Here is a 21,047-nt window from a genome sequence, read left to right on the forward strand (position 1 = left end):
TTCCAAAAATTTATATTGAACCAAAAAAAGACCATGAATAGCCCCAGCAATCTTGAAAATAAAGAATAAAGTGGGAGGTATCACACTTCCTGATATCAACTTATACTATAAGGCCATAGTAATCAAAACAGATACTGGCATAAGAACAGGCATACAGATCAATGGAACAGAACAGAGAACCCAGAAATAAACCCATGCCTTTATGGTCAACTGATATTTGACAAAGGAGGTAAGACTATACAAAGGAGTAAAGACAGTCTCTTTAATAAATGGTGTTGGGAAAATTGGACAGGTACATGCAAAAAAATGAAACTAGACCACTAACTTATACCATTCTCAAAACTAAAATCAAAATGGATAAAGGACTTAAATGTAATCATGAAACCATAAACATCTTGAAAGAAAACATAGGCAGTAAACTCTCCGGTATCTCTCGCAGAAATAATTTTGCAAATTTATCTCTACAGGCTTGTGAAATAAAGGACAAAATAAACAAATGGGACTATATCAAACTAAAAAGCTTTTGCACAGCAACAGATACCATTAACAAAAATAAAAAGACAACCTATACAATGGGAGAACATATTCACCAATACATCTAATAAGGGGTTAATAACCAAAATTTATAAAGAACTTCTAAAAGTCAACACCAGGAAGGTAAACAATCCAAGTAAAAAATAGGTAAAGGATCTGAATAGGGCCTAACCTGTGGTGGCGCAGTGGATAAAGCATTGACCTGGAAATGCTGAGGTTGCCGGTTTGAAACCCTGGGCTTGCCTGGTCAAGGCACATATGGGAGTTGATGCTTCCAGGTCCTCCCCCCTGTCTCTCTCTCTGTCTCTCTCTCCTCTCTCTCCCTCTTTGTCTCTCTCTCTCCTCTCTAAAAATGAATAAAAAAAAATTTTTTTTTAAAGTTAAAGAAAGAAAAAAGAAAAGAAAAAGGATCTGAATAGACACTTCTCCAAAGAGGACATACAGATGGCCAATAGGCATATGAAAAAATGCTCAACATCACTAATCATTAGAGAAATGCAAATTAAAACCACAATGAGATATCACCTCACACCAGTCAGAATGGTGCTCATCAACAAAACAACACAGAATAAGTGCTGGTGAGGATGTGGAGAAAAGAAAACCCTCCTGCACTGCTGGTGGGAATGCAGACTGGTGCAGCCACTGTGGAAAACAGTATGGAGTTGACTCGTACCTATACAAAAGGATTCTTTCCAGAGAAAAGAACTTATATAACTGCTGTTGATTCCTATTAGCTGCAAACCAAAAAGGGCAGCTCTGAATTCAACTATTTCTGTTTATGAAAATGGAAATTCAGATCACAGGAACAAGGCCGGGTCTGTTCTGCCATGTCAAATCCACCTGCTGGGTCCCTGTAAGGGCGTCTCAGAGCAGCAGAACTTGTTAAACTGGTAACATACATCAAAATGCACTTGGGCCTGAGGTCTACAGCCTAAGCCACAGGGGACCCACATGTGGTGGATAAAAAAATCATTTGTGTTAAAAGGGTTGTGTGTGTGCTGGAAGGGAGGACACTGTGAATGTCCTCAGAGAAGTTTTGTTTGTTTTTAGCAAAAAATGGAATCTCTATTTTTCCCTTGAAAGTGCTCTTTAAGGAATTGTAGAAATGACAAACACTTACTGTGAGAAAAGAATATTGAGGGGAAGTTTTGATGTACTTGGTGCCCACTGAATGGTCATTTATTCCTTCATAGTATGAAATCCTTCTTTAGGAGAAACACTCAGGTACTTCAAAAACTTGGGATACCAGCTTCCCACACTCGCAGCATTTATAAATTGCTCATTTTGAATGATTATAGAAGTCTGAATAAATCAGAGAAATCTGCATTTTCTGTTGGTAACAGGGCTCTTGGGCAGAATAAAATACCCTGCTCAGGAACCTGATCAGTTCCAAGGGAAATGAAAGACCACCCAGGAGCAACTGACTGTGAACAACAGCCAGTAAATAAAAAGGGCACCAAACCAAGCTCCAGCTGCTATCACCCAGAGTGAGCGCGAGCTCACAGCCCAGGGCCCCCGCCCAGAAAGTGAGCCGAGATGCTGTCTGAGCAGGAGTACGATCTGCCTGATTCCCCCAGGCACTTATCGAGAGGTGTCTACCACATGTCCCTACCCTCTGGGGCTGGCAGTCTGGGGACAGAAACAGAAAGCACACTGACAGGACAACCCAGCAATGCTAAGTGCTAGTAGGAGATGACATGCGAGGCCAGAGGAGAAATGTGATCAAATTCAGGGCAAAGTAACTAACTGGTCATCTATTCTTCATGGGACTGGACAATGTGGCAACCTCACTGGCCTTGTGGCTGTGAACAGTTTGTTTCTTCTGGAATATCCTGCATATGGCTTAGCATGACCGTGACTGGCATGAAAATGTTGCTCACACTCATCCTTTCTCTCTAAATGGAAGGTAACAGGAAAGAGCTGGGCAAACAAGAGCCTGGGCTGGGCTGGAAAGCCGGGCCCACAGGCCTCTGCACCAGCCTCTCCCACTTTTGCTATTTGCTAAGCAGTGCACTTGACTGACCCCAGAGAATGTTTTGTTTTATTTTGTTTCCATTTTTCTTTTGATCCATGAAGATAGGTGTAGGAAAACAACATCTCCCATTTCAGGAACAGGAACTCAACTGTCTAAACCAGTTCTAACTCCCCACAAAGTTGGACCAAGGGGCCTGAGCACAAGGATGTCAGCGTCCAGTATACTCAGCAATGCTCAAAAACTCATGAGATTAGAGTGGAAGTCTTCAAACTCTCAGACACAGAAGGGCAGCGTGATGCCCCCTAGTATTCTAGTTTGGGAGAGGGGAAATAATTTTGGAATGTGGAGAATTAAGAGAAGCTTGGCTTAGAAATTGGTAGTCAGAATGACCTTGAGATCCCTGGCAGGGGTGGGAAACAAAGGGGAGGGGAAAGCAAACTTGAGAAGAAAATTGCAAAAAGCATGAAAGGGGAAGTGAGAAACCCCCCAAGGCAAATCCTGACATAGATATGTTACTGTAGACAGTCAGGGAGCATGAAGGAGTCTCACCCATTGACCAAGATAGCTACAGATGGTAGGTTCTTACACCAAGCGTGCCAAAAGCCAGAAAGACGAATGGACGGGGCCCCCAGCGCACCAAAAGCTAGAAACATGAATGGAAAGGGCCCCTAGCATGCTGAATCTAGTGAGATAATTAGATAGAAAAGAAAAAAAGAGCCATGGACTTGAGCCCAGGTGAGACGGTCTTTGAGACTGGAGGGAGCCCAGGTCAGGGCACCTGAATAAACCTCCATAAAACGCACCAGTGCCTGGTATGCAATCGTGACTTTTGTTGTGGCAGGCAGCTGAACCTGTGTTTGTGTGTTCAGTTACAGACATACAGCAATATGGGTTTTTTTTTAATTGTAGATGAATTATCTTTGTATGTCAAGAACCAGTGAATGTCCTATTTAATGACATAAATTTGCTCATGAATCTGACCACCTTCTACATATCAGGCCTTAAACATACACAGGTACACATAGGGACTTGTGGTGTCCTTAAGTACCTCTGCCAACAACGTGCTGACCAATGATGTTCGACCCGCACTACGACAGCAGCAAAGAGCACTAACTTCTAGATGTGGAGACTCGGAAAACCACATCCACGAAGAATGCATCTGCAGGGTTTCGAGCGCTGCCTCTCAGGGCTGCTGCCGAGGAGTCTGCCAGGCTCAGCCCCGCCTGCCACTCTCCATCAGCAGGAGGGCTGCCTCTGTGTGCAATCCCCTACCCACCACTCCTCTACCTTTGCCATCAGTCAAAACTGATCAAAACGAACATAAATGAGTCAGCTGCGAAAGTCTGTTCCCAGCAGTGGGCTGTGTGGTGGGAGAGCACACAGATGGAGTTTCCTTTTTAAATGAAACAGTTTGGCGCCGGCCTCAGTGAAGAGTTTTCCCGGGCTCCCATCTGGTTTTAGTATTGGAACGCGTACATGAGAGACTGGAAAAAGAAAACTGTTGGCGTACTAACCCACTAGTAAAGCTGAAGGGGTTGACAGCACGTCCTCTCAGTCCTCAGAGATTAAACTGTTCTGCTCAAGGAATGTTGTTGTGAAGGAAGGGGAGCGTTCTGTTTCTGGGACCTAGCCCTGTCTTGGAAAAAGAAAGAAAAACTGCAGACTTGGGTGTGAGATGAATCCAGATGTCTCAGCTCTGTCACCATCCAGCCGCCTGACCCTGAGCAGTGCACTCACTGTATTTCCTCATGTATAAGATGCTCCCATATCTAAGATGCACCTTAATTTGAGGGCCCGAAATTTGGGGGAAAAAAAGTATTACATAAAGTTATTGAACTCAAGTTTTACCATAAAATTCATACAACTCCTCATCACTGTCAAAACTCCCATCCATTAGCTTGTCCTCATCTGTGTCTGATGACGAATCACTGTCTTCAACAATGAGCGCAAAAACAAGCGCGAAAAAGCGGGAAATGCAAGTAAAAAAACTACTGTATAAGACGCACCCAGTTTTCAGACCCCAAATTTTTCGAAACAAGGTGCATCTTATACATGGGGAAATAGGGTACCCACTTAAAGCCTTGGCTATTTCATTCGTAAAGCAGAAATAACAGAAGCCACGTCATGTCATAAGGCTGTTATGATAATGAAATTATATAATACCTGTTAAGTACTTAGTTATCCATTTTTGGACTCTTCTACTCACAAGGCTTTAGAAAAGAAAAATACTATTACTTGCAATTTTAACAGGAAGAGATCTAGAACCACCAAGGAAACTCTACAAAAAATGTAAGGTATCTACCTTTTTCTGTTTCACAACTGAATAAAACAAGCTCATACATGGCCGTGTCCCTGTCAGGAGCCTCTTAGAATTGCCCCGAGGAATTATTTTCTCCAGGACTCAAACACATTGCTCACACTGAGTCTAATACGTGGTTTTCTTAACAGCCTAATTACTGGTGTAGAAGACTGTCACCACCCACCCAAAATCAACCAAGACCTAAACAGGTAGGAAAGCAGAGTGATACTGAGACAGGATTATCACTAAAGCTGTGTGAGGGAAGGCAAGAAAAATATCTGGTTTGTGAAATCCTCTCTCAAATGAAAAGGAAGGGGGAAGAAGAGGGTGATTAGAGGAAAGCTGAGAGAGGAAAGGAGAGAGAGAAAAGGAAAAGAAAAGGGAGAGAAAGAGGTAAGAGGAGAGAGAGGTGGGGGGAGAGAAGTAGGGAGAAAGGAGTGGAGGGGAGAGAGGGGTGGGGGAGGGGGAACTGTGAGGGACGGAGAGAGAGGGAGAGGGATAGAGAGAGTGGGAGGAGGGGGGAGAAGGGAGAGAGGGAGAGAAAACAGCATAGAGACTAAGTGAATAGGCCTAGAACCAAACCACCTGGATTCAAATCCCTGTTCCTTAACACACAAGTTGATGATCTTTGATCTTGGGCAGGCTAGTTTGCTTCTCTATGCTCAGTATCCTCATCTACAAACTGGGGATAGTACTACAGTGGTACCTTGAGATACGAGCAGACCAACATTGAATTTTTTTAAGATACAAGCTGCGACTCGGTCTGTATTTTTGTTCGAGATCCGAGCGAAATTCCGAGATACGGGTCATGATTCGGAAGCTGCCGCTAGTTGGCACTTTGGCACACTGGTCCAGTATCAGCAGCACAACACCAACATCTCATTCTTTCTCACGTGTTATCTGCATAATCAAGTCAAATCTTGTGTGCTGTACTCGTTCTTGCGTCATTTTTGCATTTTTTTCTAACATTTTTTGTGTGGGCCGAAGAAAGTGAGTGTAAAGGACAGTGGTGAGAAAAAGAAGAGAATGATGTTGATATAGAAGTAAAGCAAGAAATAATAGAAAAACATGAGCGTGGTGTATGAGTAATTGAACTCACAAGGCTGTATGTCCGCAATACATCTACAATTTATACCATGCTTAAACAAAAGGATGCCATCAAAAGCACAAATCCAGCGAAAGGAACTACAATTCTGTTCCAATTAAGGATAAATATCCATGAAGAAATGGAGCAGCTTCTGCTGGTGTGGGTGAAAGAGAAAGAGCTGGCAGGAGATACAGTGACAGAGACTGTAATATGCAAAAAGGCATGTATTATTTACAGCGACTTGAAGAACAAACCATCAACCTCAAAAGAGGCATCAGAGGATACGTTTAAGGCAAGTCACAGCTGGTTTGAAAATTTCAAGAAGAGATCTGGTATCCACTCGGTGGTGAGGCATGGTGAAGCTGCGAGTGCTGACGTTAAGGCAACTGAGAAGTACATCTCATGTTTTGCTGCACTTATCGCAAAGGAAGGCTACATCCCCCAACAAGTGTTCAACTGTGATGAAACTGGATTGTTTTGGAAAAAAATGCCCCAGAAGACTTTCATCACCGCAAAGGAGAAGAAGCTGCCAGGCCATAAACCCATGAAGGACTGTCTGACCCTTGCATTGTGTGCAAATGCTAGTGGTGACTGTAAAGTAAAGACACTGCTTGTGTATCATTCCGAAAATCCTCGAGCCTTTAAGACTCACAAGATTCTTAAAGAAAAACTGCAGGTTATGTGGCGCGCCAATGCTAAGGCATGGGTTACAGGGCAGTTTTTTATTGAATAGGTAAATATCATCTTTGGTCCTGCAGTGAAGAAATATCTTTAAAAAAATAAACTCCCGATGAAAGCATTACTAGTCCTTGAAAATGCTCCAGCCCTCCCACATGGTCTTGAAGATGACATTCCTGATGAGTTCAAATTCGTGAAAGTCCTCTATCTCCCACCCAACATGACTTCAATCTTGCAACCTATGGAACAGCGGGTCATTTCCAACTTTAAAAAGCTTTACACAAAGCACTTGTTCTGCCGCTGCTTTGAGGTGACTGAGAATACAATTCTAACTCTTCGAGAGTTTTGGAAAGATCACTACAACAACATGATATGTTTACACATTATTGACTTAGCGTGGCAAAAGGTTACAAGAAGAACCTTGAACTCGGCATGGAAAAAGTTATGGCCTGATGTTGTTGCAGACAGGGACTTTGAAGGATTCGAACCAGAGACCGAGGCCGAGGTAGAAGCATTGGAGGAGATTGTGTCCCTTGGAAAGTCGATGGTCTGGAGGTAGATGAGGGTGACGTAAACAAGCTCATCGAGAAACATGAGGAGGAACTCTCAACTGATGAGTTGAAGGAGCTACAGATGATACAACATATGAAGCTTCTGCAAGGGATTAGTAGTGAGGAGGAGGTAGAGTCAGAGGAAGTGATTTCTACAAGTGAAATTAAAGACATGCTGGCATGTGGGAGAAGCTTTCAAGTTTCATTGAAAAGAAACACCCAGAAAAAGTTTCAACTGGTCATGTTTCAGCAGTTTTTAATGACACTTGTTTGTCACATTTCCATAACATTTTAAAAGGCAGGCAAAAGCAAACCTCTTTGGATAGATTTTTATTCAAAAGTCCTGCAAGTGAAAGTACCAAAAGTGCAGTCAAAAAGGCAAAAACTGGTGATGATTAAATGAAAAATACATAATGTTAAGCTTAGGGTAAGTTTAAAGTTAAGAAAGTGCATTTTGCCTAACTATGCGGTGGCATAGTGGATAGAGCATCGGACTGGGGTGCAGCGGACCCAGATTCAAGACCCTGAGGTCGCCAGCTTGAGCACAGGCTCATCTGGTTTGAGCAATGCTCACCAGCTTGGACTCAAAGTCGCTGGCTAAAGCAAGGGGTTACTCGGTCTGCTGTAGCCCCACGGTCAAGGCACATATGAGGGAGCAATCAATGAACAAGTAAGGTGTCACAACAAAAAAACTAATGATGGATGTTTCTCATCTCTCTCCATTCCTGTCTGTCCCTATCTATCCCTCTCTCTGACTCTTTCTGTCTCTGTAAAAAAAAAAAATGCATTTTTTTATAATTAAGTTTTTGTGGTTTCATTTTAAGTAAAGAAAGTACAGTTTTAGTTTTGTTTAAAGTAAAGAAAATGCAGTTTTAGTTTACATTTAGTGTTAAGAAAGTGCAGTTTTAGTTTTGTTTAAAGTAAAGAAAATGCAGTTTTAGTTTACATTTAGTGTTAAGAAAGTGCAGTTTTAGTTTACATGTCTACAGTGCCTGCATCCCTTCCTCCCTCCCTCCTCCTCCGCCATTCACCTCCGTTAGCCGTACTCTTCTGTCTCCAAGGTAAAAACACAGTACTAAATAACACTTTTTTCTTTTATTTCATATATTTTGTTATGCATTGGCAAAGTATACATGTGTGTTTCTTAATTAAAAACATGTCTTTTTTCATAATTTAGGATGGTTTGGGGATGTTTCACTGGGCAGGAACGGATTAAATCTATTTCAGTTATTTTAAGTGGGAGAAATTTGTTTGATATATGAGTTGACTGACTTACGAGCTCGGTTACAGAACGAATTAAAACTCGTATTCAAGGTACCACTGTATTTCTACTTCATAACACTGCTGTAAGAATTGAGTTAATATCAGGTCTACTGGAAAGTTCTGTCCGTTTCTATCACAACATGTTTCGGCACGTAAGCACATATTTATTTGGCGCATGTGTGTCTCTCTATTTTTATCACTTAATGTGTACATACTGATGTAGCAAATTAACTAAAACAAAGTTGATTCATGTTAGTCTTATGTGTGAAGTGATAGTGTACCCATGGCTACTGATAAAGTTCATTTATGCCACTGTATTGTATATGAATTTCAACAAGGAAGAAATGCTATAGAAGCATGTAGAAATTTATTGAAAGTGTTTGGTGAAGGTACAGTTTCTAATAGGACATGCAGAAGATGGTTTGAAAAATTCAAAACAGGTGATTTCGACCTTTCTGATAAGCCACGTTCTGGGCAACCATCTTTGGTTGATGACGATGTTGTTAAGACAATGTTGGAGCAAGATCCTTTTCTGACAACATTGGAGATTGCAGAAAGGCTTAATTTCAGACCATATTCGGAAGATAGGACTGGTGTGGAAATATATTATTTAATAAAGTTTATTGACGGTAAGAAAAATTTGTATTTTGTTTTATTCCAAAAACGGACAGAACTTTCTGGTAGACCTTATATATGTAAAGGGCATGAAACCATGCCCGACAAAGAAACTCAATAAGTACTATTACTGCTACTTTTTTACTAATTCAAAGGTGGGCTGGTGCCACCCTAACCATAATGAGCACTGAAGCAAGTAATGGGTGCATGGCAGTGCTATACCAGTCATTTTAAAAAGATGCCTGGTGGCAAATCTACTGAGCCAGAATGCTCTCTCTCAACTTTACCTTCTCCTAACAAAATATTATCATCACAAATGTTTTAATCAACTATGTTATGCACATACCACGAAAGAGCCAAATTCTTAATCTAGAGTATAACAGAGGATGTGGTACTTCTATAAAAAAAATGTGGAACGGATCATATAATCAGGCACTAAAAATAATTTTTTTTACACTATCTTTTAGCTACTCTAAAGTTTTATGGCTGGATTTGCATATCAAATCTCCATATTGAGAGATAAAAGTCTTACCTGGACTTACACTGTATTCCAAATGCAGTCTATAATGAAACAGGATGACACAGAGTAGGTCAAAACTGCTCAATGTCTTTATAATTTTGGGAAATTAGGAAAAAAAATCTGCTCTTCAAAGCATGGCCCTCTCTACAACATACCACCTTCCTGACCTCAGTCAGAAGGGACAAGGTGCTATGGCAGCATGTGACCACTGGGATCACAAGGACTGGGTGATTTCTGTCACTTATAAAATGGTGACTCTGGGAAGTCACACCTCTCTGATGAGCACTGGTCCCTTCATCAGTGAAAAGAAGAACATGCCACCTAATGTAGTAAGGACTACTGGAATTAAAACCAATCATATAACATACATAAGATAGATGATTTTTATTTTCTTCTATATCATTTTCTGAAAGATTCATATTTTCAGCAATATTTACTACTTCTATCATAATAGTAGGAAACATGTGTCCTTACTGTGGTAGTTTTGTACTTCTTTCACTGCTAATACTTTTCCATACCTCTCAGTTCAATGTGGATTTCTTCATTTTTCTTGGATAAAAACTCTTGAAAAGTCAACTCTCCATCCTGAATAAACCATTTCTATCAAGGTCAAATTTCATCTGTCTTGCATTCTTCATGTTTCTCTCTTCTAATATTTATAGACTTTGAGATGAGATCCAGTCTGAGTCAGAAAGTGGGTAAAAAGAATTTCTTCCTTATGCCAGATAGTTCACAATTAACTTTGGTAACCCCAATTCCAATAACAATCTATAGAGAATGTTATCAAACCCTCATAAATGTTATAAGCATCCATTTGGATTATTAATAACCTGAATTTCTCCCTACATGATATGTATGGAATACAAATGAAATTTGGTATAAAATTTCCAAGAAGATTCAGAATCCTAGAAACACAGGGTCCAGAGGAAGATTTGAATTTGTCAATTAAATAAATTGAAGTTCAGAAAAATTCAGTTTTCACCATGGTCAGTAAACAAGAAAGAGACCAAGAAGTATTCTTTTGATAGAATTGAGTAGCAAAAATATATCATTATATTAAATACAACAATAAGACAACCTAAAGTATAATTCCTCACAATAATGACACATCCCAACCTTAGCTTCAGCATAACACTTTCAAAATACAGGTAAGTTTCCCCATTAGTAGGACATAGGTGAAAACAGGCCATTTGTATTGTATTTTGAAAAGTTCTAGAGCAGGGGTCAGGAACCTATGGCTCGCGAGCCAGATGTGGCTCTTTTGATGGCTGCATCTGGCTCACAGACAAATCTTTAATAAAAAAAATAATAGGCTGACCAGGTGGTGGCGCGGTGGATGGAGCGTCGGACTGGGATGCGGAGGACCCGGGTTCGAGACCCTGAGGTTGCCAGCTTGAGCGTGGGCTTATCTGGTTTAAGCAAAATCCCACCAGCTTGAACCCAAGGTCGCTAGCTCCACCAAGGGGTTACTCGGTCTGCTGAAGGCCCACGGTCAATGCACAGATGAGAAAGCAATCAATGAATAACTAAGGTGTTGCAACGTGCAATGAAAAACTAATGATTGATGCTTCTCATCTCTCTCCGTTCCTGTCTGGCCCTGTCTATCCCCCTCTCTGACTCACTCTCTGTCTCTGTAAAAAAAAAATAATAATAACATTAAAAATATAAAACATTCTCAAGTATTACAATCCATTCATTTCCTACCGCTCATGTTCATGGTTGCGGTGGCTGTAGCCAATCATAGCTGTCCTCCAGGACAACACCAAATTTTTATTGGATAATGCTTAACGTACATGGGTTACTGTATGGCTCTCATGGAATTACATTTTAAAACATGTGGCGTTTATGATTCTCTCAGCCAAAAAGGTTCCCGACCCCTGTCCAAGAGGTTATTCTAAGGAACACCTAGGATTGGCAACTACTGCGACCAAAAAAAAAAAGTATTGCCAGGTTCTAGGCTCCTACTCCACATCATTATCTTCCATGAGGATGAAGCAACATAAGTTATTTAATCAAAAACATTCAAAACATTTTTAAATATGAAAAATCTGTTCTCTACATATCCAAAATCATTTTGAAAAGATTAAGATTTTATGTTTCAATAAAATATGTAAAAGGATGTATTAATTACAAAAAAATAAAGTTTCTTCAGGCACCTTCTATATAGCCAATAGTAGCCAAGGAAAGACTTTTGAACCCATTTATGGACATGAAGGCTAGCACTACATATTATACATACTTAATTAAAGCTGGATTGGGGAATAAGTTTAAAAACATTTTTTTTGAGAGGGGGGGAGAGAAATGAGAAGTATTAACTCATAGTTGCATCACTTTTTGTTGTTCATTAATTGCTTTTCATATGTGCCTGGACCAGGAGTCTCAGGCCAGTAACCATGGAACCATGTCAGTGATCCCATGCTCAAGCCAGGGAACCTGTGCTCAAGCTGGCAAGCCTGCACTCAAGCCAGCAACCTTTGAGTTTCAAACCTGAGACCTCAGTGTCCCAGTTTGATGCTCTATCCACTGTGCCACCACTGGTCAGGCAGGGAATAGATTTTAAACATGAAAATCAGAAGTGTTCAGTAGGTAGCTAGTCTCTAGTAATAAACTAATTTTAGCTTCTTAGCATGTTTCTAGTGTAGTTTTATAGACCTAAATATCATGGAGGGGGCACGTCTATAAAAATTGTTGTAAGCAGGGCTTGCTTTACACTTCAAATGAGTTAATGGTTCTGTTACAAATAAAATCACCAAAATCAGGTACGTAGTTAAGTCCTAAATTTAAATAGCATCTCCCATATAAGCATCTATTGTGTCTATACTCAGCAACATGTCAGGTGCTGTAAGGAACTTAGGACCCACTGACACACAAATCATAGAGACATATGCACAGGTTTATATGATATATAACTGCTTCTCTCTGAGGGTTCAAATAGACCATTTAGGACAACTTCCTAAAAGGATGCACCCACTAGTATCTCTGTAAGATATTTATAAAAAGTAAATTTACTGAGATATATTTACATAAAATAAATGAACCCACTCTAAGTGTGCAGTTTGAGTTGTGAAAAATGTATGCTATACCTAAGTAACCTTTACCACAATCAACATATGGACCACTTATACTACTGTAAAAATTCCCTCATGCCCTTTTGCAGTAAATCCCCAACCCCAACACCTGGCAAACACCATTGGGCTTTCTGTTAACATAGCTTAAGTTTTGTCCATTCTAGAATTTTATTTAAATAGAATCACACAGCATGTAGTCTTTTCTGCCTTCCCCACCACCACCAACATAAGGCTTTTGAGATTCATCCATTTTGCTGCATATACTGGTAGTTCGTTTCTCAGGGTAGTATTGTGCTGCATAGATATAAAATAATTTGTGGCCTGACCTCCTGTGGTGGCACAGTGGATAAAGTATCAACCTGGAATGCTGAGGTCGCCAGTTCAAAATCCTGGGCTTGCCTGGTCAAGGCTCATATGGGCACATATGCTTCCTGCTCCTCCCTCCCCCTTCTCTTTCTCTCTCTCTCTCTCTCTCCTCTCTAAAAATTAATAAAAAAGTAAAAAAATAATAATAATTTGCTTATTCGTTCACATGTACTATAGATGGACATTTGAGCTCTGATTTTTGGTTATATAATTAACTGTCATAAACCTGTATGTGCATATCTTTATGTGGACTTCTGCTTTTATTTCTCCTGGGTAAATGCTTAGGAACACAATTGCTGAGTCATGTAAGTACATGTTTGACTTTAAAAATGCCAAATTGTTTACCAAAACACTCGCATCATTTTCACATACCCACCACCCACCCGCAAAGTATGAGAGCGTAAATTGCTCCATATGCTTGTCATCACTTGCTATTGTCAGTCTTATTACATAATTTTAGCCATTGCCTAGAAGAAAAAGTAAAAACCAGTGGTTTAAGGATGCTAATCAACAGAAGCATGTCAGTATATAAGCATTTCACACCATTCAAGAAGCCACTGATGAAATCTAATAAGAAACGCTCAAATTCTATGAATTAACTAGAGATATTATTTCTCTCTTAGACAATTATAACTAAATAGCTCAGAAAGATCATCTTATTTCCCACAGGCAGAACCTTTTTGCATTCTTACAGAGGATATACAACACACTCTAAAAATGATGTCTTATGTTCACAGGCCTCTACCTCTCAGATTATAAATTCTACCAGACACTGGAAGGGGGGAGGAATTCACACAAAGAAACATTAGTAAAAGACAAGGGATATCACTGTCTTACATGCATATGTTGGCAAACATTTAAAACTATGATATTCTTCCCTTTTAAAAAAATTTAAACTATTTTATAGTGCTTTAAAAGTGGTTAAATATTATTTGAAGACATTGCCCTAATTTGGACAGATTTTTGCCTGTTTCAAATGGATAGCTGGTTTTTTTCATCAGCCAAACCACAAGAGTTGAAAGGCCAGGCCGGTCTTCCCAGAAAGCAGAAGCGGTTCACACTCACAGCGGGAAGGAGGCTATCATTCAAGGGCTCTGCTTCATGTCACAGCCTCCTTGGTGAGCTGAGCTACAAAGCGGTCATCCTCAGATTAAATAGGAATGAAAGAGAAACTCAAACCCCAGCTGAGTCTTTTAATGAGGCTGCTGCATTCCCTCTGCCTGGTATGCTGTCTGCGTCAACACCCGCCACCACCCGCCCCTTTTCTGAACCATGAGGAAGCTCTGGGTTCTCCCAAACAGGCCAGGGTCTCCCTCCACACGCCTTCTTCTCACTATATTTTTTGTTTTTAAACTTTCTATAGTTAATGAACATGTTTATTTTCATGAGTAACTTATTAATGTTTATTGTTCCTTCCCCACCAAACAAGGTAGACATCAGGAGTTTTGTTCATAGCTGAACCCCAGCACCTCAAATAGTCAACACATAAAAAGTACCAGATAAACAGGTATGTAATTAATGTATGAATTGTGAATAAAAACATTACCTTAGCAGAGATATGACTGATATTCCTTGAGGATTCATATAAGTTAGAAAATAGCCAGACCAGGAAGTGGTACAATGGATAGAGCATTGGCCTGGGATGCTGAGGACCCAGGTTTGAAATCCTGAGGTTGCCAGCTTGAGTGTGGGCTCAACAGCTTAAGCGCAGGGTCGCTAGTTTGAGGGTGGGATCATGGACATGACCCCATGATCACTGGCTTGAGCCCAAAGATCACTGGCTTGAAGCTCAAGGTCGCTGGCTTGAGCCCAAGGTTGCTGGCTTGAGCAAGGGGTCACTTGCTTTGCTCTAGCCCCCACCCCTGCCATAAAGACACATATGAGAAAGCAATCAATGAACATACTAAGGTTTTACAAATATGAGTTGATGCTTCTCATCTCTTTCTCTTCCTGTCTATTTGTCCCTGTCTCTCTCTCTTGCATGCACGCTTAAAAAAAAAAGTTAGAAAATAAAGGTAGCTGCTTCTTTCTCAATTATAAGAAAAATCAAACTGCAAAAAACCTTTTGGTGTCAAAGTTGCCTGACCTTCTCCTGTCCCAATTTCCATGAACTCATCTGCTTAAATGTCAGATCCATTTTATTGTGCTCGCTTTGGCAGCACATATACTAAAATTTTTTTTTTTTTTTTTTTTCCTGAAGCTGGAAACAGGGAGAGACAGTCAGACAGACTCCCGCATGCGCCCGACCGGGATCCACCCGGCACGCCCACCAGGGGCGACGCTCTGCCCACCAGGGGGCGATGCTCTGCCCATCCTGGGTGTCGCCATATTGCAACCAGAGCCACTCTAGCGCCCGGGGCAGAGGCCACAGAGCCATCCATCCCCAGCGCCCGGGCCATCTTTGCTCCAATGGAGCCTTGGCTGCGGGAGGGGAAGAGAGAGACAGAGAGGAAAGTGCGGCGGAGGGGTGGAGAAGCAAATGGGCGCTTCTCCTGTGTGCCCTGGCCGGGAATCGAACCCGGGTCCTCCGCACGCTAGGCCGACGCTCTACCGCTGAGCCAACCGGCCAGGGCTTATACTAAAATTTTATCAACATGTCCTCTCAAGATTCAAATCCATGAAAAGGATGAAGACATTCCAAACAAAAGATTTTCCTTTGTTAGGATGAGACAAAATAGCAATTCTTGTAGTTTCAGATTTAAACCAACACAGTTACCCAGTCATCATCTCCAACAGCAGGGAAAGGGTTTCGCTAGCTCACTGAGATGAGGCAGGCAGAGTCCCCACATCACTCTTGCAAATACATGATCCAAAATAGGCCAACAATAGCACATGCCACAACTGCACACACGACTGCTCTCTTTTTCAGTTACAGGTATGTACTAGGGAAAACTCTAGGGGATTCCAGATCACCTATCTTTTCTTCAACCACCGTCTTCAAGAAATTTCAGTGAAATATTGAGAGCACAGAGTTAAATAAAATTAGAATTACCATGTGTCCATGTCTAACTCAGCCCAAACACAAAACAAAATGTATTGTAATACATTTCTATTGTTATTGGTGCAAGCAGAAACTCTAGAATCTAAATTTAAGAATATGAAAATATTTTTTAATACCTGAAGTTCATGAACAAAATGCTAGGAAGGTATTAGGAAAAGCTGTTCTTTCTTTCACTTAGTCATTGATATAAATAGTGCTCCTATATGCCAGGCACTGTCCAGCACACTGAAGGCATGCAAATGTTCTTCTACAATAACCAAGTTCTATTAGCTCAATCTTTATTTGGGATTAAAAAAAAGAGAACAATAATTCAAGGTCAAATGTCTTACACTCATTTAATTAAAAGCTTTCTTTTAATCATTGAAAAGACATTCATACCACAGGGCTATGTTTTCATTTCTTTTTATACTAAGATACATTCTTATTACTGTCTTTACATGTTGTTCTGGAAAAAAAACCTATCTCTTCCCTGAAATAAATTCTGATAAAATTACATGATCACAGGCTTAATTGTTTTAAAACTAAAAATGGGTCCAAAAATAAAGTTTTATTCCCAGGCCACAATTAAAGGTAATAAAAAATAATAATAAAGATGAATTGAGGAATTTTAATTCTTCCATTGCCCAGTTACAAGAAATATAACTATGACAAATGCCCTGGGTGTTCAGATTAGAATCACTCATAACTTCATGAAAAAGTTATCCAAGTTTTATCTCAAAAAACTTGGTATGAATCCACAGTAAGTCCCATGGATCTCCTACAATCACAAACAAAAAGAGAAAAAAATAATCCAACAAAATACTAAGCTTAATAGACACAGGTGCCTCCTCTTAACAAGGAATAGCTGTCAGACAAAGCAGTGATCAATGAGCTCAGAATACTTACTGACGTTCCATAATGGGCTGATATTTATCTTGAGACAAACTATTACTGATCATTGGCAACTGTTAAGAAAAGAAAATCAATAACACTCTAGTAGCTAGTAAGGCCAGTTATCCAGATACCAGAAATTATTCAAAAACAAAAATCCTGGAGGACGGCCCACAGTCTGTCAATGTCCTAGTGAAGGAAGTATGGACAAGCAACTGTGTCTAGCAGGTCCGTTAAAGAAACTCTTACTGAACCAAAAAATACATTGAAATTGAACTTCATTACCTTTCCCGTATAAGGCAACCTCAAAAGTAGAGGAATCACGAGCAAGTAAGACTCAGAGAAGACGACAGGAAAACAGAGGAGCGGATGGAAGAGCAAACATGCACAAACCTGGGTCTAGAACCCCCCAGATACCTCACAATGAATTGTTTTAAAAAGAGAAATTGTTTTAATAATATTAATATCGGGCTTTCATTACCTGACAGGCAGATGTAAGTTAGGTATTCGCCTTGACCACCAGTTGCCAAGAAAGGAATCTTTTTCTTTGTCCTCCTCTTGACTTGAACAGCTCCCAGCATCCTTTCATCAAGAGGTGCAAAAATTTCCTTGCTGATGGCAGCTTTGGCACTCATTGTAGAGCAAGTGAAGAGGGCACTCAGTAAGTTCTCTAAAGAAGAAAAAGAAAAGCCAAGTTGGAATTGAGAATTCTATAAGGGCCTGTATAAGAATGAGCAGCAGCCTTGGCTGGTGGCTCAGTGGATAGAGCATTGGCCCACCATATAGACATTCTGGGTTAAATTCCCAGTCAGGGCACACAAGAGAACTGACCATCTGCTTCTCCCCCCTCCCTCTCTCCTTTCTCTCCCTCTTCCCCTCCCACGGCCAGTGGCTGCATTGATTTGAGCATGGCCCTGGGTGCTGAGGAAGCTCTGTCAGAGTACGACAGCCTCAGGCACTAAAAATAGCTAGTACTAGAGTATTGGCCCCAGACAAGGTAGCCAGGTATATCCCAGTCAAGGCGCAGGCAAGAGTCTGCCTATCTCCCCTCCTCTCATGTAAAAAAAATATAATTAAAAAAAGAATGAGCAACAAGTTGATTTGCAGGGGAAGTAATTTTCAATTGGTGGTTTTACTTCTCTCTTGCTTGAAATGCATTACAGAATCATTAAAAGCGAGGTCTTAGCATCTGTCATAACTATGAAAAAATACAAATAAAAAGAAAATACTGAAGCCCTGGCCAATTCTCTCAGCAGTAGAGCGTTATTTTTCTGCGTTGGCCCAATGTGTATAAGTCCCAGGTCCAATTCCTGGTCATGGCACACAGGAGAAGAGACCATCTGCTTCTCCATCCCTCCTCATCCTCCTCCTCTCTCTCTCTGTCTCTCTTCCCCTCCCACAGTGATAGCTCAATTGGGATCAAGCACATTGGCCCCCAGTGCTGAGGATGGCTCCATGGTCTCACCCTAGGCACTAAAGTGGCTTGGTTCCTGAGCAACAGAGCAGTGGCCCCACATGGGCAGAACATTGCCCTATAGGGGTCTTGCCAGGTGGATCCCAGTTGGGGCACATGCAGAAGTCTGTCTCTCCGCTTCCCCGCCTCCACTTAAAAAAGAGGAAGAGAATACTAATTTACCCACTGAAAATGTCAAACACAATGTGAGATGATCAGCACGAAATGTGATCTGTAAAGTCTGTCACTCTGTACCCCACCTGCATCTAAGTCTAACTGGAATCCTGTAAGGAATGTGATTTCACATTTCCAGTGGAGGAGTCTTTCCACTGTCCAACAATCCTTAAAGTCAGTAAGTTCTTTGTGCTTCTTTAAAATCTTTAACTTCTAATGCAAATCTATTTCCTAAATTCTATTCAGCTTAAAAACAATTATATCATCTTCTACATAATAACCATATGTGCTACAGCAGACCATTGATGTAATCACCTTTAGCTGCTTTGGCTCAGACTAAGTAATTAATCCTTGTTTATTAGCCTCTTTCAATAGGTCCTATTTTCCAATGCTTTTCTGCTTCTAGTTGCCATGATATGAATCCCTGACAAATTCTCCACATTTCCCTTTAGCCAAGGAGGACAAAGAATTATAAAAGTGTCAGACAAATGCTAAGTATTCTGGAAATGTTACCCAGCAGTTTGCACATATTATGTTGCTGTGGTTAACTGGCAGTGTGTGCCCAATAATTAAGAAAACAAAGTAGTATGTAGAGGACTCACAGTAAGTCCCTTTTCTTCTCTCCCCCACCAAAATTTTACACATACACAGTCCCCAAGTTCTATTTAGTTTTCTAAAAGTTGTACTTCCCTAATGGTCTTAATTCTACTTATTGGTATCTACTATAATCAAAGTCAATCTGAATTTTATCTCTTATCATCAAAATACCTCAACAGTAACTTGAATAAGTGTTTTCTATCATCCTAGTCAGTCTACACGTTAATCAGTAACCAACATTTGTTCAAGCACTTAATAAATCGGACTAATGGTGCAGAGAGAGCTTACAGGTTGGCCATGCAGGTTATACAAAGTATCCAGAGATCCTACAAATGGGTCACTAGCACAACTATATGTGTATGGTAACAGCAGCTCACAGAGTTGATAAGCCTGCTGTAAAACTGAGCCAACTGGTCATACTAGGTGCTACCTCTGTGCTCAGTATTAGAGATACAAGAAATCATTAAGATATGATTCTCCAGGATCATGTTCTGTTCTCCAGGAGTTGATTGCTGACTACATCAAAGGTTTCACTTAAATTCAGATGATTTATGATGGCAGACCATGAAAACAGGCTTCCAATACAAGATTCACAAATGCTACCAACACACCTGTCCACCTGTAACCAGGCCATATCTGTAATCTTGTGGTAGAAGAGAGATATATTTTTAAAAAGAGTATTCTTTGGTTAAAGAAATTTCTCCTACTTTCAACTCTGTAATAAAGCTGATGTTCTTAGTGGCACCAAGAATAATAAAGTGTCACTTTTATTATCTATCTATATCTCTAGTACATATTATAAATCTATACCCAGGTCTATTTGTGCTCTGATCATGACATTTTATCATTGCTACCAGGTTCTTCGTGCTGGCTGAGAACAAATGACAACACTGTAAGGGGCCGTGTTTTTCAATATACTGACCATTGACTGATTCCCAGTGATTTCCTAGAAGTTAGCAAACAATTTCCCCCACAATGATTTACCTATGACTTACCTAGGCAGGCGTTATAATTGACAGGGCCCTTTTTAATTTAATATAAAAAGACAAAAATGTATACTAGTTCTTTTCTAGTTCCAAGGCCTCTCATCTGTTACCATTTAGGGACATGTGAAAAGGAAACCAGTGGTAGCAGGGTGACCATAAACATTCTATTCTCAATGTAGAAAGAAGGTCATATTCCCAAACTTACCAGGAATTCTCTGTCTAGTACCTTCCCAACTGTGGCATGGCTTTTGACTTTCCATCTCAGATTTGTACTTTTCTAAAATTGTGGGTAAAAAAAAGGGAGAGCTATCGTTTTATTTTGTAATTCTGTCAGAAAAATGGTATGAATGTTATGCATGTTTTACTAAACTCTTAGAAAATTCTATTCTTTTAAAAACTAGTAAGAAATGAAAATGACCTTTTAGCCTGACCTATGGTGGTGCAGTGAATAGAGCATCAACCTGGGATGCTGAGGTCCCAAGTTAGAAACTCCAAGGTCACCGGCTTGAGTGTGGGCTCATCTGGGTTGAGTGCAGGCTCACCAGCTTGAACATGGGAACATCAACATGCATGATCCCATGGTTGCTGGCTTGAGCTGAGGTCTCTGGCTTGAAGCCCGAGGTCTATGGCTTGAGCACGAGGTTGTTTAGCTTGAGCAAGGGGTCACTGGCTCAGCTGCAGTCCCTAGGTCAAGGACCATATGAGAAGCAATCAATGAACAAGTAATGTACCACAACTACAAGTTGATGTTTCTCATCTCTCTCTCTCTTCCTGTCTCCCTCTCTAAAAAAATAAAGAGAAACAAAGAAGAGAAATCTACATAAGAAAAAATATGACTTAATTTTTTTAAGTATAAGGTCTACTGGAAAGTTCTGTCCGTTTTTGGAATAAAACAAATACAACTCTTTCTTACTGTCAATAAACTTTATTAAATAATATAATTACCATTATTATTAATGATTTCTTGCCGGCGTGAGGGCAATTTGTATATCCCATTTTTGAAAAACGTT

General features: G+C 40.3%; 1 protein-coding gene across 5 annotated transcripts in view; it reads right to left on the reverse strand.

Annotated features, from left to right (window-relative positions):
* Positions 1-21,047, reverse strand: part of STXBP6 (syntaxin binding protein 6) — a 314,060-nt gene that overhangs the window by 197,962 nt on the left and 95,051 nt on the right. For all 5 annotated transcript variants that reach the window (XM_066277618.1, XM_066277614.1, XM_066277615.1 and 2 more), the window contains exon 2: positions 17,309-17,497. In XM_066277618.1, the coding sequence (XP_066133715.1) occupies positions 17,309-17,462 (154 nt within the window). In that variant the 5' untranslated portion in view covers positions 17,463-17,497. The remainder of the gene's footprint in view (positions 1-17,308; positions 17,498-21,047) is intronic.

This window comes from Saccopteryx bilineata, chromosome 4 (assembly GCF_036850765.1).
Source record: "Saccopteryx bilineata isolate mSacBil1 chromosome 4, mSacBil1_pri_phased_curated, whole genome shotgun sequence".
Classification (NCBI taxonomy): Eukaryota; Metazoa; Chordata; class Mammalia; order Chiroptera; family Emballonuridae; genus Saccopteryx; species Saccopteryx bilineata.